Source organism: Patagioenas fasciata, chromosome 4 (assembly GCF_037038585.1).
Source record: "Patagioenas fasciata isolate bPatFas1 chromosome 4, bPatFas1.hap1, whole genome shotgun sequence".
In the NCBI taxonomy this organism is placed as follows: Eukaryota; Metazoa; Chordata; class Aves; order Columbiformes; family Columbidae; genus Patagioenas; species Patagioenas fasciata.
In genome coordinates, this window is record NC_092523.1 from 47,321,683 (window position 1) to 47,346,391 (window position 24,709).

Consider the following 24,709-nt stretch of genomic DNA (forward strand, 5'->3'; position numbering starts at 1 on the left):
CCAGGTGCAGTTCAGTTCTCTGAACCTTTGGGGGCTTTTAATTGAAATATTAACATATGAACCCAGGAGTAGAGGTACAAAGAGACTGCAACGACAGAATGCCTTTTTTACCCTAAACATAGGGCCAGCTGGATTATGGCTGTTTGGTGACATTAGCAGCAACACAGATTAACCAGAGCCCACCAGCCAGTTAAACCACTTTGCAGTGACAGCTTGAATCACCTCCCAGTTTTCCATGCTCTGCTCATATGTCATGCTTAACCAAATATGGGACAAAACTTTTGAGTGGGAACATAATTGAGTGCATTTAGTGGAGGCACAATTAGAAAAGAGCAACTATGATTCTGTTTTGACATTAATTTGTCAGGCAAAAAATATACAATTCTTTTTAATGTTTAATATTGGTCAGACTGTAAAAACATTTATTGAGAGATAATGAACTGATTTATCTAATCTAAAATTAAATCCCAAATTGCCTAATTGCTTTGCTATGGTGAGGTTTCATTACACAATTCTGTTTTCAACACAGAAGTGATAATAACAACTAAGCTTGAGACTACACTGTACACTACATCCTGCATCTATGTATACAAAACTTGAAGTCAAAAGTTTTACAGTCTACAACACAAAAAATTATACAGCTACCATAACCATTTTCCTACCTAAAAAGGTTTCTCTATTTAGAATAAATATTAATTCACATCTGGACTCACCACCATGATAATATGTATATATAATAATTAGAGATTTGCATGTTCTAGTAAATCATGAGTCTGGCAAGGCCATGCCTTGATACAGCTGCTCAAATACTAACCTTCATTTGCCTTGTATGCAATAAGCCTGCAACAACACAGGCCTTCTAAAACAGGCTACAAAAAAGCCCTTTGAGAGAGACTCAGTAAAACCAGTATTTTGTTCATCTGATCTTCCTCTATTTTGATCTCCCATTCTATTAAATGGGCACTAACATGGTGCTGGGGACAGACACACAAAATGGCAAGTTCCCGTTACTAAGGATCTAGTATCAGTATAAATAGTATAATCCCCTCCCCAGGACGACTGTATCAACTTAACAATATCAAAATTGCCCTTGGGAGTTCAGCATCATATCTGGTCTTCAGTTTACCCATTCCCTAAATGGTGCTACTCCCATAGCAAGAAGGGGCTGTCTTTCTCCTCCTTCCTGTTAGGTGCACGCTGTCTAGCTGTCTAGATTATGCTGGATCATAGCAATGGTTACAATGTACTTTTGGAAAAAGTAGAACATCTGAGATTATCAAATCTAACTGAAATTTAAATCTAGTTCTTATACTCTTGATCCTATACTTATTGAGTTAAAAATCCTTTAAAAATCTAAAAAGTAGTTGACGTAAAAGCAGTCACATCTTTTGTATGCAGCTAAAAATTAAAAGTAATGTTTATCATAGTAATGTAGCTGTCTGGCAAATCAATTGTGCATTCCAATTTCTTAATACTACCCACATGACAAGTATGAGGTCTAACAGGAGCTCCCCTCCGTTGACTTTAATGAAAAAAATGGTTGACAGATAAATACGTCAGACTTGTAAGAACATCATCTCTCAGATAACCACTGCCTCCCTCTACACCCCAGGAAACATCCTGAGCAACAGAAGAACAAAAACTAGCAGATACCGATGAAAGCTGGGGGAAAAAATAAGTGCTCCTGAAATGTAAATTTAGGATTTGGATTATATATTGTTTACTATGGATAATTTTATACAATAAATAGAAACACTAAACTTTACAAAATTTCATACACCCTGAGACATGTCAATTGATGATAAAAAGTCTTAGCCACGTGAAAGTCCCCACTGTATTAACTTAAATGAAAAGGCAGGAAGGAAAAAAAAACCTTTTTCAGAAATAAAATTTGTAGGCTGTGACTGCTAACAGGATGCTTGATCTAATTCAAGACTGTCGCTAGAAAGACAACTTCATTAGTGTTCCCTAAACTATACAATTTAGGTTTTTTAAAAAACATGGAAACTTTTTTGTACAATACAGACATACAATGCTTTCACTCTGGAACTTTACTATTTGTATAAATATCAATTGGTCAGTCAACTGTACAGTTAATGCAAACCAAGGGGAAGCAGGGTACATGCTATTTTCAACCAATTTGAACTTCAGCATCAGAATTCCTGTACAGGTATGAACTGCAAGGATCAAACTATTTCAACACAAGTATGTTATATCAGTAGCAAACAATTTACTAGAAGAAGAAAAAGGGGGGAAAAAAGAAAGACCCACCTTCAGTACATCCATTTTCAACCTAGCATAGTTTTAAAACTCTGTTATAAGCATTTTCTAATTTAAGCATAAGTATCAGCATTTAGATTACACTTTAGCTTGTTCAAAAAAATGAATTTCAATATGGAATTTTTCCATTTGAAAGTTAATGGGCTACAAGTTCAGCAAGAACAACAAATACCAGGGCAATACCAGTTTTTAAACTTCTGATGATCTGGCTCATCAACCCCTGGTCCTAATGCAAATGCCTAGAGGAAGTAAGAGTGCTCAGGAGCTACACTTTTAGCATCTATTGTTTTGGAAACCAAAATGTTTATTGATTTTCTTCACTTTTTTCTTTTCCTCATCTGTTGACAGTTCATTTCTTCTCTGTATCCAATCTTTATTCCAAGTAGCTGATACAACTGTATATGTTACAATTTACTCAAAAATTCATAATAATCAGTTTTAATTGGTCTAGCTTGTCCCCATGATTTTCCCTTGAAGTTTCCTTCTTCTATACACGTAGTGTTGCTTGCTACTGTTGTCATTTGGGGCCTCTCCTGGATTGTCTGACAGGCAGCTGTCTTTAAAATATATTAATTAATCCATACTGAACATGTTAATCCACTGCCAGACATAGACAAACTGCCGAACTACTATCTTTTATATAAGTTTTGATCATATTTCCCTCCCTCTGGAGGCACAGGAAATACTAGCCATAGATTGTTATAACCATTTCATTTACTATGAGTATGAACAAAAATAAGATATTGAAAGACCATCATTTTTACATCTAATTAGAAACAATTTAGAAAGACTTGTTTATCAAAGACAGCACGGTTTAAAAGTGTATTCTGTATGGCAATTCTGGTTTTGCCTGGTAGAGAGAATAAGAGGGATAAGAATTCCATCATTAAGAGGGTGCAGATTGAATGGTACGGTTAGAACAAACACATATGAGAAAAAAAACCTTTAAACCAACACTTCAAGAGCCCTGTTTAGAATTAAGAAACTATAAGGGCACTAATTATAGAAAGTTGTATTTTGCAGTTCAAGTTATTAGTTTGAAGAAGCCTCTTCACAGTTCTCTCTTTCTTTGTGCGTATCCTCCATGACAGTGTTGTCAAACATGAGTATTACTTTGAATCTTAAACCCATATTTATATGACTCATGGTAACATTAGATGCAATGAACTGGAAAAAACCTCCCATGTCAACAAGAAATTTACTGCCCTATTGTTTGCCATTTGCAGCTGGAGCAGCTTGATTAGGGACTTCTAAGGTTGCCTGTTCTAAAAGTGCATCCTCCAGTGATACAGCAAGAGCTCAGAAAGTACACCTTACTTTCTTTGCTCGCTCTATTTTTAAATTAAGATATATAAGAATTAAAATATTTCTAGCAAAGCAGAAACTTACAGGACTGAACTCCTAAGCATAACATCAGAAATTGTAGCTTACCTTATTTTCTTCCAAAAATTTCAATTTGATGGATACATCATTACGCATTTTATCATATTTCTCTTTATGCACTTGAAACAGTTGTTGTGACTGCTCAATCTTTGGCAGAGTGTTTGCATCACGAGGGCCAAGATTCAGCTCTTCTAGGTCTGTTCGATAGGCATCATATTCAATTCTGAGGAGGAAAGGCAAAGTATCTCAAAACAGACCTCACAGACAGGGTCAAGTACAATAGAAGATGAACAAAACAGTCAAGTAACAGAAAAAAAAAAAAACCCACACACACAGAGAAGCTTCCCCCCCCATTCATCGAGCAAAAACATCCTTAAGTATATTGTATAAAGCTGCCTCAACAAGAACCATCCCTCTTCAATTCCTGTCTCAGCCACACGCTCCAAGTCCTCCATTTTGTGCTGCTTCAGTTGTCAGAGCCTTTTCTGGGACATCTCAGCTTCTTAACCCAAATAAAACTAGTTGGTTTTCATTTTTGTTTGTTGTTTTTTATATTGTTTGTTTGTTTTGGGGTGGGTGGGGTTCAGATGATTCTTCTGCTACTGCATCAGTTCCATGAAGAGTTTTGTCAAGAGCAATAGAAGCACCAAGAGCAGGACATCGCCTTTCAGCAGATGTTTGAGCAATGGCTCAGTTCTACCAAAATCTGTCCCTAGGCATCTTCGGCAGCCTCTGGCCTTCTCTGTGTGCTTTTACTGGAACAGCTCTACAGCTCTTCCACAAAGAGTTTTGCAAGAACTTGTCTGCTCTATGGATAAATAGGCTGCAAAAAGATGATGCATTGTTCGTATGATAATGAAGGCCTATCTTATTTTCCTAGGGAAGTTTGACTCCCTGGATCAATACCACCACCGATGGAGATAAGGGAAGAGACATACAGAAGGTTAAGACTAACAGCTGGGTGGTTAAGCTAACTCTGCACCAAATGCATATATCCCACTTCTAGATAGGACAGATAAAAAGTATTTTCTAATTTACTCTTGGTCTCTCCAAATTATCTATCCTGTATACTACTAGCAAAACAAGAATCGATGTTATGGTAATAGACTCTTGGCTGCAGACACCCAGCAACATTTTAGTTGAACCAGCTAGTCTTCATACACCACCATTTATTAAAAAGTTATAAACCTCCTTGATATCCTTCCATATTAGAATGTAAATTTTTTTTACATGAACAAAGATGAACCAGTCATGCCCTCTTTCTCATTTCAATGGAAAAAAAAAGTCTTAAAAGTATTTTTTAATACAGAAGCTTGAATATTGATAGTTTTGCCTTCAAAACCATTAAGCAATTCTTCTTTTCAAGAAAGTTTAAGTTAAGCTTTCTATTAATCAATGTTTAGCATTTATAAGTGGGAAAAACACCTATGGAATGTTAGCAGTTTAAAAACCATACCACTAAATTAATCTGCTTTGCAGTGTTAGATACAAGTCTGACAAATGCTGGATCCTTGCCAGGTATACTATTTTTATATTTTAAAACATTATTGCAAGTGGATAAGAGAAATACAGTAACAAGCTCTAGCTTTTTTTCTTCCTCTTATGCAATGTGGTCCTTTGTTCACAGCCATCCAGCACTTGACCAGGTGAAGCAACAGACGAGAGCCAGAAATGCCTGCAGGTGAGGGGCAGCCCTGCCCAAAGCCTCACTGCTCCTCCCATACTTCTTTGTAGCTTTCAGATAATGGAACCCAGCATGTCAGTATGTGATAGATGCCAATTTTAATGGAACAAACAAATCTATTTCTGGCTTTTCAAATAAGTTTTCTCATAGGCATTTCTAAAACAGGAAACAAATCAGGATTAAAAACTGGTTACAAACAACAACTTTTCAGTTGGCATAACCACTCCAAAAGAAAATACCTCACTTTCAGAGGTAAAAGGAGTTATAATATTCCCAGGGCTCTTTCTGATTCTCATTGCCACTATGATTCCAGCTTTATTTAAATAATTTAGGACTTAATTCCAAAAAGGAAACAAACCAAAGTTGATCGAAGAGGAGAACAGGTGAATGCTGAAGTGCAGTTCGGGACAGGGAAGAAGAGGTACAGAAATAAACGCACTAGACTGTATATGTAAGTGTAGAAGCTTTGTAATTGATTTGCCTTACTGAAATAGCAAAATACTAGACATCTTTAATGAACAGAAAGGGAAAGTAATGACAGTACTTCAGGAGGGAAGAGCCATATATTGAAGAATGACTCACAAGAACAATATCAGTACATATATTTTGTGTAAGTTTTCAAGAGGATACCTGGAAAATATGTTAACAGATGGGATCTTTTTACACTTTAATGTAAAAAAATAAAAGGAATACTTTATATTCAAAGTAATTCTGCCTTTTATGCCTTCTGAAAGTTTACCTAGATATCTAAACAATAACTTACTATTTTGCTCATAAATAAAGCATTAGAAAAGAATAAAAAATAAAGGGGAAGAAAGAACTTCAAAAGTCAAACAGTTTGCAATTTCTGACCTAAGAAAACCCCTCAACAACTCACAGAAAATTATACACGTAAACTACATCTTTGGCAAATTGAAAGAAACATACTTTATGCTATTGAGTCAAAGTCAGAATGGAACCAAGCATCAGAAGCGACTGCAAGTTCAAACCCTGGCTTTAGAGTACTGTGCCATATCCAGAAGTAACCTTCTCCAGGGCAGGAAACCAATTATCTACTGCTAACATTCACTCCCTAAGAAATGTCTTTTTTATCTTCTCCTTTCTGACTTAGCCTGCGACTTCTACAGAAAAACTCAAGTATGAATTGCAAATATTATGCATCAACAGAAGCATGAGATTAAATGTTTGTCAAAGAAATTATTTCACTTATTATAATGTAGTTAAATAAAAGGATTAATCTTGCACTGTTTGCACTGCTTAGAAAGCCACCTGAATCTAGCAGGCAGGAAAAAACAGCTATAATTGCTCTTAGATATAGAACTAACAAGTAGAACAGAAAGTTTACAAAACACTTGAAGATATGGGCAATGAGGCAGTTAACTGTAGATCCTAATTATATGAGAGTTTTGTTATACTTAGGTTTTTATCTGACAGGCTAGTCACTCAAATACAAGGACTAAACTGATACAAAGTCTCTTTCCTAAAGAGTAGTTTGTAATGAAAATAGCTAGACAGAGAATAGCTACCTGGCACTTTCATACTGTTTCACAGTCAATAAAGTATCCTCAATTGTTTTATTCACCAATGTAGTCACACTGGCAATAAAAAAGTTAATAGCCCCGAGAAGAGTTTCTCCATTTTTAGCTAGAAGTTTCTGTGTATCTGCATTGTAGCCAAACTCCTCCTATAAACAAAAAGCAGAGAAAATAAAACTGTAGATCATTTAAAATCATAACATTCATCAGCAACTATATAAAAAAATACAAACACAAAGATGTGGGAGTTCTCTCACTTCTGTTTGGGGATGGTTATTATTAAACAGATAGGATTTCAATACAATATTCAGTTTGCAGTTCTTACAAAATCTGTCTAACATCAGTAAAATATGGTTTACAATTTTGTTACCACACTATGTTAAATCCTATTTAATAACTTCCTTTTTGTGTGTGTGTGCACTTGGAAGTCTTCAACGTTACTTAAAAGTAAGTGCTAATGTAATCTTTACATTGTCATTCAGCAGAGTTTTAATCCAGCATTTAACATGTGGTTGTTTAGGTAATGCTTAATACAGAGACACCACTACATAAGATATTGTAATATAACTGAATTCACAAGGGTACACAGAATTAATTAGCTATTTAGTTTTATTCTTACATTCTGCAAAAGAGCACTGCAAAAAACCTCAACATCTATCACAGTTTAATAGGTTGTAAATAACCGAAGAGCAGAGCATTATAATGGATAGCAAATAAAAATGATAATGTAGCTCAGCCATAAATTTTAAAGGGACATGGGCAAAATTATTTCCAAGGCATTTCAGTCACATTTGGATACATGTTTGTTCATGTCTTTGTTAATAGCAGTGTAAGCCCTGACCAGGGTTGCAAAGATTTTCCTAATACATGGATGCCAAATGAGTCCAATTATTATATTTATGTCATCCATATGGCATCCTCATATTCCACAGATGGGAGTTCTCACAAAAGAGTACAATCTATGGTTGTAATAGCTGTAAAACACACTAGGTTCATATTTGGAACTTGGTTCTTTTTAGGCTTGCACATTGCCAACAACTGACTCAGAAGTGCTGTATTCTCCTAGTTTCCTTTCATCTGTGTAGAACACAAACAGCAAAGCCAAGTGATATTTTATGTTAACATTAATGACTTCATGAGGGTAGAGTTAACAGGCAATGGGAAGGGAAGAAGCCTCTAGAAAAGGAGGTGCAGTGGAAGTGGGCAATTTGAGGGAGAAGAAAAAAGGAAGGGAACTTAGGGCAAGTTTTCATGAGCAAAGCCCTCCAAACACCACTAAAGTTTTGTCACCTTTGCTTTGCACAGCTTGCTTGTGTGGCAAAGGCAGCCAGCCAAATCACTACAGATCTTGCTGAAATCAAAGTCTTTTTCAGCTGGTTTTGCTCTAACACTGGCAGCTACATAGTAACACAAGCACTAGGAGAGGGAAGAGGCAGGAGCACACTAGCAGAGCCCACAGCCTGTCCCTTACAGCACAGCTCAGTCCCATCTCTCTTCCCTCCTGCAGGCAAGACTGCAAATAGTTTTCCAGCTGGTTCTCTGACCCAGATCATTATAGACCCAAATGAACAACACTACCAGTTCAAAGGAGGAGGATAGGAAGGATGGGACTGCAGTGGCCTGCAGTACTAAAACATGTTAGCTACCAAAAGTGTCATTCCACTGGTTCATACAGTTTCATAGAAAAACTTCAAGTTTTGTCCATGACCTCTGTGAAAACCTCTTATAAAAGAGACAGGAAATAATTTCAGTATCAAGAGTTTACACTCAGTTCATACTCTATGCACAGGTCAGTTAAAACTGGAATTTATCTGTCTATATAACTAGAGGCACATGAGCCTGGAACCAGGAGTTGTATTTGTATCCAAAAGAAAAACAGCAAAACATTCACATTAAGATCTCATTTTGTTAACATGTATAAAATATTACCTTAAGAAGTGGTGTTGGTTTTGTTTTCTTTTAAAAACTTAAATATTGTTATCATTTTAAACATAAACAACTAACTGTTCAGAAATTTTGCTTTTAGTCTTGCATAAGTGCTAGAGACAAGAATGCTATCCAAACATCCAAGAAGAATAGGCCAGGCTACAGATGGTAACAAAGTACAGATTAAACAAAGGGGAAACACAAAGAGGAAAGAGACAAACATCAGGCAAGTGTCCAAGAGGCAAAGGTTAGATAACTTTTATTACAGCAGCAGAAACCTTTATTTGATTTTCATCAACAGCCCCATTCAATAATCTACACAAGAGATGAATGACTGAAACAAATTCCAAGACCAGTACAAGATGCTGAAAGAACCTGAACAGTATTCCCATTAGAAGTTACAAACTATTCATGGAAAAAACCCATTCATTAAACAAGATCATGACACCAGATCTAATCCAAGTTCCAGAAGAAGCATCCAGCTTCAGCACATACTTCATAAAAACCACTAAGTTCTGCCACAAACCACATGCCTGTATTTGTGTCAAGAGTAAACTCATTATTAAATAATCTTCTAAAAGAAGGTTTTGATTTCTTAGTGGCTAGAAGTGCTCTACTTTCATGGATTTTCATCTGTTGGAATGATGTGCTCCAGTGCAGGAGTCTCACATTTTTCAGCTAGCTATTGGTTAAGGTTCCTCTGTGCAAGCACGAACTCTACCTCCTCCCTGAAAACTCAATGGGAATATGCAATCATGAAAAAGGGAAGAAAAAACAGAGATTAAGTTTAATCATCACAAATGTGATTTGGGCAGCTATATTTTAAGGAATCATTAAGTTCTTCAACACTGGTTTTCCAAAGGATCAGTAGCAGTATCAAATTGCTTTAATTTCATGAATATGGAACAACCAATGTAGAAGCAAGTCAGCTGCCATGTTTTGGACACAACACCTACCTTCTCTTTACAGTAGACAATTTTATTACCAATAACAAGAAATACCAGTGTTACATAAACTTCTAAACCAAGGAAACATAACAGCCCAAACACAGACCTCTAAATATTGCCTTCCTTGCTCAGAAATTCCAAACAACATAAGAATGCAAATTAGTCCTATTAGTAGCAAAATTTGCATTAAAAAAAGACTTTTGAGATGAAATCTCAATGCTCGAATATTCTACAGAAAAATAATTTACTCAAATTCAATGTGCACAAGTGAAGTAATGTGTCCTGTTCTACTTACTCCATGGCATATTCCCCAAAGACATCCTGTAATTGCCATGATGTAACACTCTGGAGCAGTTCAATGCTTCATTACAAGCAAAAGAAATAATAAAATGCATTTTCTATATGAATGAAAATTGTCAGTTGTCTAGTCCAATCATCAACTAAAGGCAAACATTTAAGAAACAGTAAAGAACTACAGTAATTTCAATAACTTCCTACAGTTTTAAGTGAATTACATAATCTTTTAACACAAAGAACATGTAATATACTGTCAACTACAATGTTTGGTAAAATAGCTGCTAACTACTATATATATTAATATTATATACCCTGCATGAGGCATTTAGGCTTATCTTCATCTCTGCCATTTTATTTTTTTAACACTATAAAAGTCTTACATGAAGTTCCAATGATTTCAAACTCAGGTCAGCAAATGCGTCTCCAAGTTGCCTTTGGGTATGTACCATCTGGAAGAGTTGTGTGGACAATGTCTGTGCCAGTCTCAAGATATTTTCATATTTTTTCTTGTTATCTCTCAATATATCTATTTGAGCTTCTAGTTCCAGATCCACTGTTCTCGAGCCACGACCCAATTTTTCAGAGATGATCTGACGTGTACACTGAGGGAAAAAAATTTAAATTATAAAGAATCACATATATTCAAGACAACACAGCATACACCCATTTTCAGCTTCAAGGGACATATAATTACACACAATTCTTTCACAATCACCCCTCCCAATAGAAGTTTGCACAACAAACTGAAAAAACACCACACTCTTTAGAAGTTTATCAGGACTCAGCAAGAAGAGCTGGACAAGTCTCAACTCCTACTAAGCTGAATATTCAAGTTAGCAAATCAAGAGCATAGCTAATTGTTTCTCAAGTAAAAGAAAACCTCTCTCTTTTTAGGTTTGGTGAATCTCATTAAGCTAAAAGAAGCAATTTAGCCCACTGCATTAAAGTCAGTTAATGAGAGCATTACTAGTTCCGCATAAAAATATCTACTCAGTGATCTTTTGGGTTTTGTCTACCACCATCCAATTCCAGATTAGCCATATTATGTTTTCCAAAGATGTTGTATTTTTGTTTTTCTGTTTTGTTGGTTTTGTTTTGTTTTGTTTGGGGAGGGGAGGAGATAAGGAGGTGATGGTCTTCAGCATGTTTTTCAGAGCTGACTGGGAAACTGGGAACTACTACTACTAAAATGCATTTCTCATTATTTCCACATCTACAAAATGTTGTCTCAGAAAGACTTACTAGTTCCTTTTTGCCACAAGTCAGATTCTTAATAGACTTGGAGTTCATTAACAGTGTAAGCAGAAAACATGCCCTTACAAGGCTGTAGACGCTTTCACCCTGGCAATGGCTGTGGCAGCTCAGGCTGCTATCACATTCCACTTATCTGTGACACCTTCTCTGCCAGAGATTTGAGCCCAACTTGGCAGTGAACCTCTCAAGATACACATTGGGGTTTCCCTTACTGAGACACAGGAAAAGCCATTTGCAAAGCAGATGTGCAGCAAAGCCATACAATATCCCTATGAAAAACCAGGATTTACTGTTATAGTAAGTTATTTGAAGTTAATCTGTGGTCCCAAGAGATGAAGAGGTAGTTACACATATGAAGAATTACTGCTAGAAATGGAATTACAAGGAAATGAAATTAGTACATTAGTAAACAAATTGCTCTGAAGGGACGTAACCTAAGTGCAAAACTGCTATTTTGTTAGATGAAATAATTCCAAATCCTATCTTATATCACATTCCCCAAATACATTACAGCACTAGATTCCAAATGCAAGGCCTTTAGTTTAATCCAGTCTTTAATTACCCCAAAGGAGATACACATTTCATCTGCTAGCACTTTTACATCCTTTCTCATAGACAAAAACTGGAAAGACTCAAAAACGATCAAGCAGAATGAGTTGGTCGTAACTCAAACTTTAGATTAGAAGGTACGGACTATTTGGGCTACTTCATTAGATTCAACCAATTAACAAGAAAGAGCGCAGCTAATCTAGAAAACATGTCAGTCAAGAATCAGAAGTTTGGGAGAGCGTAACAAATTGTATCAGCACAGAATACAACTTTACTACCAAATTCTGCAACAGAAATTGCAAAATACAGCTTAGCAATGAGTGTGATCAGAGCGTAAATTAGCATTTCACTAGGAACTACGGAATTGATGGACAAATTTTGGCTATTTTCCCAAAAAGCTGGGACACACACCCCCCTATGGAAATGCAAGAGGAAAATCTGGATCATGGGAAGCAGGAATAAGGAATTATTTTCAACCAAGGAGTATTTGTTTCAGAAGTTACAGCAAAACACCTAAAAACCCCAGCAGTTACAAGTAAGGGAAAACTAGTAGCTGGAAAGACACCGCATACTTTGTTAAACTGAGATGTAGTTAAAGTTGCACACTGAGACCAAACAAGAATAGTTGAGAAAGAAGATGCACCTATCTATTTTGATTTACTCTCTAGTACAGACACACAAGTCTCTGTATATTCTCACTAGCACACACAAAATTCTACACGTTACTCTTTTAGAACAAAGCAAAATGGAATTATCTGTCCTAAATACAACAACATTCCTCAAAAAGTAGTAACACAAGGCAAAGTTTAAGAAAAACAACACTCTCTCTCAAAAAAAGACACACCAAAACACACTTAAAAGAAATGTATTTTAAATTGTGTGTATGTCAAAAAATGAACACAGACATTACTAGACCTGTCTCAGAAATAAATATTCCATTAAATGCAGTAGCCTAGTATTAAAAAGAGGCATGTAAAACAGGTATATTTTTTTTTTCCACAAGAACTCGTATGAAAAACAAAAATACAAGCTTTCTATTAGAATTGCTGAAACTCCAGGAGAGTCAGAACTTTCTTGTGCCTATGTCTTTTTGCTAAACTGAAAATGCCTTTCTCATCCAAAGTGGGGAGGTGGGGGAAGGGAAAATAACAGAAAAAGCTCTTGACACCAGATTACGGAAAGAAGGGCAATTTCTTCTGATGCTAACTCATTATTACTAGGGAGCATAAAATTGAAGAGAGTGAAGATGGACAGTAGTTGCAGAGGTAACAGTATAATCTTATCAAGCTAAGGGAAAAAGTTAAATACAGTGTACGAAAATTAATGGCTAGGCTGGACAGAAGAGCAGCTTTAATCTCCTGTGATTTGCAATTGGAAACAGTTTCTTAAAACAGAAATAAAAATGGGAGATAACAAAAGCAATGGTCTCTCACAGAAATATGTAGGGGACAAAAAGCAAGGCACTCAAAAATATATGAAGGCATACTTATTCATTTATTCACAGATGGGTATGACTTCTTAATGTATCCAATAATTTGATTTCACAACTCCTGATACAGATACTCTGACAGAGGAACTACTCAGATTCCTAAAGAAGCTCCCAACAGCAAGTTTCCCCACTAACTCCATTTGCAGATTAATTTCTGGTACACTGAATAGCATGGTTTTCAGCTCAGAGCAGCCTAACTGCTGACTTCCCTCCACTAACCACTTACTCCTGCCCTTTATTTCCGCATCTTCTAACCTATGATCAGTCAGCTATTAGGAGATAAGGAGTAGACTTTTTCCACAACCTTCCTGACGGGAACCAAAGCAAGCCAGTATGTCCACAAACTGAAATACTGTCCTTAGTCAGATTAAATACACTTTTCTTATGTAGCCTACAATATAAAGTATATTCGAATGTGTGGCATCTCCAGGGATATTTGTATAATACTCCCTCAACTCAGAATGAATTCATAAGCTCTCTCTAAATCATCCAATTCCTCAAAAAAGCCATACAAGAAGTCAGTACGTGACTCTAGAAAGTTCATAATTGACCTGTCTCCTTAGGCATGTTTGGGAAACAACTTCAAGCTTATAGATTTCAAGCAAACAGATTCACTTATTTTTCTGATAGTGCTAGTCTTTGCTTGCTATGCCATAATTGGTGGGATTCTGGATTTCAGGGAAGGGGAGGTTTAAGTCAAGAAAGAAATCTAAAAATCCAGACTTTGCAAAGACTGTTGCCAAAGAAATGATGTTCTAAACAAGGATCTGCGACCACTTTTCCCTGCATTTTTCACTATCCCTCTGGCTACTGCCTCACATAAGTGGGTTTGCAATCATTCTGCAATTGAGACAAGGATTTTTTAATTTTGTTTTCTAAATCAAGGCACCCAGAAGAGAATAAGGTCAAGTCCTCTCTTATTTAGTTGTGGTATAGCAGATTCAATCTGAAGAATCAATGTTTCTTAGACACAGAATTTTAAAGGACAGCTTCAGCTGAACAGCACAGATTCTGATTGGAGTACAGCACACTCCAGGAGTAGCTGACAGACCTCTGCAGTTGCTAGAAAACTGAGATTACATGAAAAGTAGAAATTCTAAAAGCTGTTCAGACATAAAAAAGATGCAAACTTCTGATTCTAACACAAAGAACAGAATAATCATTTACTAGTGGGTAGAATGTCTTCATCCCTGCTTCCCAACCTCAGAGGGTAGGAAGTCCTCATCTGGACTTCAGAACACTGGCAGGATTCAGACCTGTGTTTTACAAGAGACATTTTTTCACAGATTCATCATTTCTTCATAGTTTGATCTAGATGCCACTGATGCACAATCCACCTGTCCACACCTCTGTCATTTAAGTTGAGGGTATAACAAAAAGCTATTTTTCAAAACTGGTCTTTGTTTTAACCTCCTGGTAGTATCCTATTCCCTGACAATTGTTCCTCACCTTTAGGCTTTTTAGTGAGAGTCACTTCTAGCAAACTGTTTTGCTTTAAGCACCTTTTTAAAATTCTTTTGTTATTATTTTAATTTCACCAAATCCCAACTGATCACAAAGAAGCACCATAGGAGAGTAAAACAAACATTAATGGTAGTAACACTTCAAACACTAACAAAAACAATTAGCCAAGACAGAACAAAAACATCAGAATAGCGATTAACAAGTTTGGAACATGTAGATGTGCCTCATTTTTTTCCATTAGCTAAAATTTTATTTTATCAGCAATCAACTCAAATATAGCAATAATATTTAATTATAAGCCTTAGTGCTGAAATCTGTACGTTCTGTATGTTGGGGGGACATAACGGAACATTCTCTACCTTAATAAACCAGTAACACCTATGAAAGATTTTCCACTTAAAACCAGGTCTTTAAAAATGCTCACAATAATGCTAGACTTGGAAGACAATGAAGCCTTCCCTATGCATTCTTGCTTATGCTCACTGCAACAACAGATTACTTTCATGCAGTAGTACAATACTTGAAAAGCTTCAGTCCAATCCAGTAGCAAATTCCTATCTGGAATACACACACAAACACACAAATGTCTGCCTGCATACCTTGTAAGTGTTTAGGCTCCACTTTCTCACCAATTCCAATTTCTCCATTGCTGGATTCTTCACTTCATCTGCTAACACAACAGGTCCACTCTTCTGTTGAGCTCTGCCCCCTATATCAGACAAAGCAAATCTTTAAGGTCTTGTTTTTTTTGTTTTAAGGAAACGTATGGAAGATTTGCACAACTGCACATGTAAAAGCAGAGCAAGGTGATAGTGAGAACTTGAGTATGTAGATTTTCAAAATCAATTTCAGAAAGGAATAATTCTTTAAAAACTGATCTAAAGAACACTTAAATCTCAGTATTTCACATAGTAATAGGCTCAATAAAGCTTACCTGAATGCACTGAGTTTCACCAAACAACATTAAAACAGCTTTTGAAGCATGTTTATCATTTAATCTGCTTTAAAATTCCAACAGTTGAACATCCTCTTGGATATAGCCAGCCTAAAAGTCTGTTTACAATCTGCAGACCATTAAATAGCAACTATCGGCATATAAAAACCGTTGTCACAGAGGACAACTAATAAATTTTGAAACGGGTTTTTTTCATCTTTTCTAATCCTTTCCAGAAGATGTGTTCAGCCAATATCTAACTTATTTCAGCTTTATTAGCTCATTAGATTAGGCAAAATTAATTCTACAAACCACCAATATAAAAACAGCAAAGAAAAGATCTAAGGCAACAATTAAAATATCTAGGGTTAATCACACACTTTGTGCCAATATTTAGCATTTTCCAGCTATTTTGTTGTATCACATGGATTCTATGTTTTAATTTTAAAAAAGCACTTCCTAGTGTCCTAAATAGAAAGAATCGCAGAGCATTACCACTTTTTAAGCAACATTTTTATTTATTCACATACAATTTTGACTACTCCTGCCTCTAATGCCTACTGCTACTTACAGTCACCTGAGCCTTGCCAGGTTATTTCTGTAAATAAGAGTTTGGAAAAAAAGTCTATACAGATGCCTCAAGATACTCCTTCAGCATCAGGCTCTGCTATATTCTTTACGTATTCAAAAAGCTGTGCAAACATTAAGTAATTAATCCTTCTCAACACCCTTATGAGGTAAGTGAATAGGTTTTCTCCTTTTATATAGGAGGAAACAGACAAAGATGTTAAGTAATTTGCCCACAGGCACAAAATGAGTCAAGTGGCAAAGCCTAGTTTGGGTGTTGTAAATTCCTAATGGCCACCTCATATTCTATTCTACTGGAATATGCCATCATTTTGGCAAAAACTACCAAAGGCTTCAGCTTTAACCTTAAGATTTTGGTTGCTCCCATTTTAGCTACTGCTTGTTATTATTAATATTCAGTAATTATTAAATTTTACAGAGCAAAAAGCAGCATACAGAAAGGAAAGCAGAGGTTACTTTGTGAACTGTTAAAAGCCAGAAATGAGAGGCACCAAAAAACCCCAGAAATCATATTTGCAACTAACAGTAAATAAAATTATTATAGACATGGAGAAGTTAGTACAGTGTCAGCAGAGTCAAGGGTGTTATCCATTCAGTGCTGATACCTGTGGGAATAATTAAATCACAACCTTGTCCAGCCAGTCTGCTAGCTGCTGCACTGCTAGGAGATATAACAGATGATTTGGGTGATGCTGAGGAACCTGAAAAGGGGACATATTTAATAATGAAAACCCATAATTTTCCCCAGAAGGCAATGTGCACTTTAAAACAGATTATTTTTTTCAATACAAAGAAACATTTGCTTCAGCAACACATTAAATAGAAGCATTCACAGAAAAATTGCTGGAATTTCTGATGGAAATGTTTTTTAAGAGGTGCAGCTGTTCATGTGAGCTTTTCCAAGTTTTCATGATTTAATCTTTTTCTGTAGGTCATAATGCCAAACTGGTTTGGGGGTTTTTTTGTTTTGTTTGTTTGGGGGATTTTTTGCCTTTTGTTTTATTTTGGTTTTGTTTGGTTTTGTAAGAGTAATCAAAATACAACTGACAGCTTCATCAGTAAAGTATATACCATCAACAGAAAATTTCATGACATTTATTATATACAGCTTCCATGGCTGATACCTCCTTTTTCAGGATTAGATAGATTTCACTGTGCACTTCACAGCATTGAGAGATGAAATAAGCTCTGAAATCTGTGCCAATTTCAGATATACCTGATTAACATCTCTCCTAAGTCTGTGTAAACACACAGCAATAAACTACCCTGAAGATCATATGAGCCATTAGCTGTTAAGGTGTGCAATCTACTTCCCAAAAGAAAGATTTCACAGCACTTGCTTGTCCTCTTTAAAAACAAAACAAAACAAACCCAATGTTAAATGACCTGCACTGTGTGTGTTCTATGAGCTGGTTTAGGATTATGCTTTTTAGAGCTTTGTAACTCTTTCATACCACATAAATGTGAAGCAGCATTCTTTTTAAGTTTTCAATGCTTAAAAACCAACCAAACATATTAGCTTTTTCTCTGTAGTGATGAGTAATCAACACGGGGCAGAGGGAGGGGGTGTGTGTGAAGATTTTATTACTTTTGCTGAGAAATTCTGAGATACTTCAGGGCTGACAGTGTGCTGGAAGAAAAGGACACCAAACCTAAACTTTAGCAGTTTCAACAAGATTTAGTTATCAGTAGCACCCAAAATATCACTCAAAGTAACTGAATCAGCAACCAGCTTTTGCCTTTTAAACACATGACAGAACACTACTAATACGGGGTACAATTCATCTCATTATTTGGATTCAGTTGTACTGAAAAGACAAGATTGAAAGACACTTGTGTCCTTCTGTAGCAAGAAATTGCATAAGAGCTGCAACCGGATTCATCCAGGCATAAAAGTTCGACTGACTGCGAGATCCTGCTGAAGGCCTAAAGACTGAATCACTTCAGCAAGCGAGCTAAGACAAGCAGTTTAAAAATCCTTATCATTTGAACAGAGTTATTAACACAGTCTTATGTGTGCTTCAGCATTCAACATCCCACAAATCCTAAAAGCCTTTCTCCTCCAGTATTGTCTCCTTTGAGTGTCCTTATTAGGGCATCATTTTTGAATGGAAACAGAAAACAGAATTTTTAGAAACAAGGCAATCATTCTACTTTTGTCCACAGTTTCCTAAGAAGCCTTAGCTTCTACCACTTTTCTCCCTTTCTCTGATTTGGTTAGAGCATTAGGAAAAATATGAAGAAAATATCCTTGGAGGAAAACTGTGATATCTCAAGTGTTTAAAAATCACACGTGCAATGCTCATCATTTGGGTACTTAACTTACTAAAGAACATTTAGATTTCAAACATATTAGTGGGGCCTGAAACACATCTTAGATACTTTTCCCTTTACAGGTTAATGCACTTTAACAGCTGCAGTAGTTATCTTGCTAATAGAATACAAAAAGGTAAGATTGATGAGCAGTTCGCCATCTGCCCAGTTTTTAGCTAGATATTTTGCTAATTTCAAAGACTTAAAGAAACCACAGCATTCACTCTGTAATATAGGAAAAGCACAGCATGTAAATCACTGTTTTCATAAGAACATCCTACCAAACAGGAAAGGCAGTAAAAGAGAAATTAAATCTATAACTACAAAGATTTATTTTCACATCTGTTCATTTGAGATCAGTTCAAACTTTTCAAATTCAGAAATTGTTGAAGCTACATAATCCATTAAAATATAACTTTTACTACTATATTGTGGCACTGTTGTTCTTAAATGGAAGACACTGACATTACTGGTACATTTATCACTTCGTATTTCTCATTGTTTAATGCTAGCTTAAATTCTCTACAATATATATTAATACTTGCATAGTGAATTAAATATTAATTAACTACAATCCTCCTGCTATAGACAACCACAATTCTGCTGAGAAAATATGAAAACAGATACTTTTTATTAGGTAGTACCTGCAAAAAGAGACACAAAGCATTATCCATCCTAGCAACAATACAGTAAAGTAATATATGTACAACAAAAAAAAGGAGAGAAAAGTCTCAGGGACAATGATTAACTCCATTTATTAATCTGCTTCAGGAAAGTGAACTGTGTATCAAGAAATGAATATTTCTCCAGTTACGTTTCAATTCACAACAATACCTGTGATATTTAAAGAAAACTTCAATGCAATGTAATAGTAAAATTCTTCAGCCTCATACCATTTCAAGGTGCTCAAGGACTTCTCTTCCTGTAAATGCATACCAATTCAACACTGAGCAGTTTCCGCTAGTCCCTTGAAAGATACAAGCGTAGCATATATTCTCTATTTTAACAACCCAACTACCAGAGAATATAAGCAGGTTGTCATTAATGTACATCTCAATGTGTACATTTACACCAAAATGTTCAAAGCAGCTACAGAACACTGTATTCCTAACCATATGAAAACATGTCTAAAGATTTTAAATTGAGAAATACAGACAAAAAAAATCAGTTACCTTTACCTGGAAATGGTCCTGCCTCAACAACTCCCTCTTTGGTGCTGTCAAAGCCATGAGATGTTATTTTGGTTTCAGAAAGTCCAAGTCCAACTGGTAACGAACGTTTCAAGTCCTTAGAAATATTTGAATTAAAATGGAAAATTAATGCATAAAAAAAGTGATTCAGAAGTCTTACAGTGCAGTTTCAGGAGCCCTCAGACAGACAATTCTGCCTTTAGCCTGGAATGTCTTGACTGGTGTTACAGCATTCTACTGCTATGCACAAATAAAACATAAATGAATGAGAAACACTAAGTATAGCCTGTGTACTTATTCTGATTTTTTTTATGTTGATGAACCACTAGGATGCTATCTCTTAAGAGCAGCAGTTACCAAAAATGAGGCCCATAACATCACGTTATGTGGTCTGACACTGGTCCAAACAACCATACCAATTTGATAATGTGTCTAGTTAAAAACTGACAGGGGTACAAAATGATCTAACACTAAGAGAAGACAACATTTTACAAACAAAAAATGTGGAAGCAACTATCATCTTAAAGATGAAAAAAAATTCATTCTAAGCAAGAAGTAGCTTTAAAATTCACAGCACTGTTAATTTCTACAAACAGCGCATGCAATCTCTTTAGTATTTCACATGGGAGAAGCATCCAGAAAGGTATCACTTCAACAGCTTCCTTCTGAGCACCTACTCTACAACATAAGTGCTCAAAGCACAAAGTTACCATTTACTTCTATTTGCTTTTGAAACTCCATTTAAAATCGCCTCAGATCGCCTTGTTTAACTTTAGAGAGCTAGAATTAACTACTACTTTAAACGTTCAGTTAACTGAAGTCTTCACAGCAACCCAGTATATGTCTATTCCTTAACTATGAATTTGTCCACCATAATTCAGATACCATCCAACTGCCCATTTCTGCTATCTTGTCTCTCCCAAAGGTTTCCCAGACTATATTTCCAGCCACCTGACTGAAGGTTAAGCCTCTGGTGTTATGGCATATACTTAAAGTTTTAAAGAAAGTTCAACTACTCAAAGCAACTTAAAACCACTAAATTGTAAAAGTAAAAAGTGAGTGGAAATGAAAGCAAAAAGGTAAATACACTTTAAAAAATTAAGTATCAAGAAATCACAAAACTGGCAGTTTCTGGAGTCAGGTATTCTTTTGCATCCCCCTCTGCTTCCATACAGAGGCAAAAAAATATGATAAAATATAGAGGAGCAACAGTGAAATTCGCAGAGAAAAAGTATACATAGCTTTAAGATGTCAGTGCCTGGATATGTGCAGTAACTATTTATGAACCTTTAGAATCCAATCCATGTCTGACATGTTACTGTAGTCACTCAATCCACAAACCAGAAGCAAGCTAGTGCATAGGAATGATACTGCCCAGAGACTGACTGTCAGAAGTACCTTTGGATCACATTCCCACAGATTTAGATCGTTGTCTTTAGTTTAAGACAAATTCCTGGGAGAAAGAACAAAGGAAAAACTACAAATGTGAATTCCAGCAGAACAGAAATCTTGTTGACATCAAAAATCCAGGATGTTATTGCAATCAGAGTAACCAATTTCAATAGCCATACTTTCACTCCCATGAACTGGCTATTTAGTTATAGATTATGCTGTACTTGTGTATCTGAAGCATTATACCAAAAAAAAAAAGTTAAAAAAGGGAAAAATAAACAGCATGAAAAACAAAGTCCTCATATGCAGAACCTGATCTCACAAATGAAGCCTTATCACACCACTGGATACACACTGCTTTCAGTCTTCACAACTGACTTAACATTGGTGCTTCCACTTAAGTACTTGCATTTGTTGGTATGCTGGAAAGCCTTTGCCTCAACTTAGTTTGGCTAATAGACAGAGTCCATTTAACTCAAAGCTGCAAGTCACTAGGAGCTGAAAAAGCAGAGAGACTTGAAAAAAGATAACCAGATTGCAGAGGACACTGATTTAACAAAATGGACATGCCATCTTTTTTTTTTTTTCCTGAAGGCACCTTGCCACGTTGTATAGCTTTCAAAAATATCTAAATCTGTAGCCAAAGAAATGTAGACAGCTAACCTGCTTAAGCATGTTTGCAATAGTAATCTAAGCAACTTTATCTAAGGTTAAAATGCATAACACCTGCTTCGTAAAGACAGAAACTTAGATATAAACTTAAGCAATTGTACTACTTCTGTATATTCAACTTAATTCTAATTTGAAGCTAAACATAAGCAGAACAAACTACAGAGTTAAATAAATAAGAATATTGCAACACACCCTTCTCTTAAATAAAAACCTGATATTTGGATTATGAAAATTATTAAGATCTACAACTGTGTATATATACATATCAGGGGTTTTTATATAAATATATACATATGTATATGTATGTACACAAACATTTGTTTGAAGAGATCTACATCCTTTTCATTGGCAAAAAGGCAAGGTTAAAAGTAAAGAACTGTATTCAAATCTGGCTTTAAACACCTATATTAACCAGTTGAAATACACCCTGCTAAATATGAATTTACCCTTACATATGAATTTAAAAGAACTATTTACCATTTGTTGATCTATACATTACCAGAATCGTCATCAAAAGTCAGTGATCACCAATAGATTACCTTTTTGTTGTTTATAAACATGAAAGTTCAGTGGAGACAAGCTTCTGCGTGTAAACTTCAATATTTAACATGTCATTCATGCAACTGATTGTGCTTGCCTTTTTTCCCCTCTCCCAAATGTAAATAGAAAAAGCTACCCAAAAATCTGTAATTATTCTAACAAAGCAATCTATTTCTTCAATAATTTACAAAGAAGGATAAGTTAGAAACAGCCTTAGAGTAAGAAAAGATGTGCACTACACTTCATGTTTAAGAGAATGAATGACAGTACTTAAGGAGATTTTTAGAATGGTAAGAAGACAACATGAATAGCTTTCTTTTTTGTCAGCAGAAAAGTGAGGACAGATTCCCCAAGTACAACAAGACGATTACATTTTTATTACATATTGCTCTTCTAGCTAAGAGGAAGATTTTGATGATCAGATTATCTGCTTTCAAAGTCAAAAGGGATTTGCCCCTTCTTTGTAAAAACAAAATAAAGTCTTTAGAATTTATCAAAATCTGCTGGTACATTCCAAAACCACAAATCTGCTAAGGGATCACCATCACAAAAAAAAAAGATGCTTAGTTCATAATTTTCAGTTGTATCAGGCTGAAAACCATTGCAAGTTTATGCAATTACCATCTAGCAGAAGTATTTTAATACTGTGACTTAACTAAGACCTAGAAGTATAAAAGCCCTACAACTCAGAAGATTCCCAAGAAGTCGAAAGGCTGGATTACCTATCCCGTTCTCAGTCATTTAGCATGGTATAGGCTCAAAGAAGCAAACGCATGAAATACAGATAGACAGAACAGCTGTACTAGCTTAATTTGATCTAGTCAAAATAGTGCAAGCCTATATTGTACAGAGCATTGAAACCACTTTAACTCTCTGATAAAATCCCATTTAATTAGTTCAAATCACCATATTAAACTAATCATATTTTAGTAAGGTTAGCCTTCTTTACACAAGCCAAACAGGGATATTCTTCAGTTTATTATACAGATTATCTAGAACAACCAGTATGCATTTTTGACATATCAATCCTGTTGAGACAGTAAACACAGCAAAGTAGTCTCTCAGAGCTTAGGAGGAGCCAAAGCAACTGGCTTAGCCAAAACTTAGTGGAAACTAAGAAGAAGACATCATCATATTAATTTCTTAGTTATGTCAGTCTATTATTAATGTGTGACTAAGCATTATTTTTTGCTTAGTACCAACAGTAAGCTTAAGAGATTTGGTTTTATTTGCCTTTACTACCTCAAATAAAGGTGTTTTAAAAACCCCACAGCACTAGCTAGTTCAAGGAGTCCATTAAAAGTGGAGCAACTAAACTGGAACAATTATTTGCTCCTTTTTTTTTTTTTAAATGATGGATAACATTTTGAATAAAATTACTCAAGTTAACTCTAAGAAAAATCTGCAACACATCTTATTGTAAAGTTCACAGTTTAAAGTTTCAAAGATTACAAGTCCCATGAAACAAAATGTTTATGTAGATAGATATAACATCTACCCAGTCAGATAACTGGCTCTGAACTTTAACTTGTAACCCTAATTTTTGTGCAAGTGGAGGTCCTTGTACATATTCAGTATTTTCTTCTTCTTTGCTCTACTATATCACTCAGCTCCTGTTTTCCATTAATTAAGCCACTACATCCCCACATCAATATAAATTCAAGCATAAAAATAGACAGGAGAAGAGTTGAAGGCTTTAATCTACGCTGAAATGGTAAACATGGACTGAAACGTTTCTTCTGTTCTCCAATACACTGCTCTTCACTCAGAAGACCCTTTTTTTTCCTACAGCCCCTATGACTTACCTAATGTCATACCACAATCCAGCCTAAAATTAGCTTCCCTTCTACTCTCGACATTAACTTTCATATTTTTATTTTTTAAGACTGTATGAAGCAGACCACTTGGCAACAAAACAAAAGACTGGTCTTTTTCATTTCATCTCCTAAAATCAGTTTTCTAGAACTGACACAAAGTTATATTTTATATCAGTCTACATTAATTAAAATATAATCGCCCAAAGTAAAATCTAACTATGCCAGTCAATACAGCAAAACCTAAGAGATGAACTCAGGTGTTTCAGGTAGAATGTGAGTGACAAGGTTGGCATTTTTTTTTTCCACAAGGCAAAAGACAAAAAAGAATTCACTTTATCTATTTGTGCAGATTGGCAATAACAAAACACGATACTGAAGCCATGCACTCAGATTCATCAGATACCAGAGCTTATTTCACAATCTAGGAAGATAAATTGAAGACTCACAACAAAGTT

The 24,709-nt window shown here is 35.5% G+C and overlaps 1 protein-coding gene across 8 annotated transcripts in view; it reads right to left on the reverse strand.

Moving 5' to 3' along the window:
- The window catches only part of ARFIP1 (ARF interacting protein 1), a 45,143-nt gene that overhangs the window by 7,034 nt on the left and 13,400 nt on the right, over positions 1-24,709 (reverse strand). For 3 of the 8 annotated variants that reach the window (XM_065837259.2, XM_065837263.2, XM_071807789.1), the window contains 6 exons: positions 19,816-19,930; positions 16,936-17,031; positions 15,408-15,517; positions 10,433-10,654; positions 6,874-7,031; positions 3,712-3,886 (listed from right to left, as the gene is read on the reverse strand). In XM_065837259.2, coding sequence (XP_065693331.1) covers positions 3,712-3,886; positions 6,874-7,031; positions 10,433-10,654; positions 15,408-15,517; positions 16,936-17,031; positions 19,816-19,930 — 876 coding nt within the window. The remainder of the gene's footprint in view (positions 1-3,711; positions 3,887-6,873; positions 7,032-10,432; positions 10,655-15,407; positions 15,518-16,935; positions 17,032-19,815; positions 19,931-24,709) is intronic. The other 5 variants (XM_065837262.2, XM_065837260.2, XM_065837261.2 and 2 more) reach the window with 5 other exon arrangements.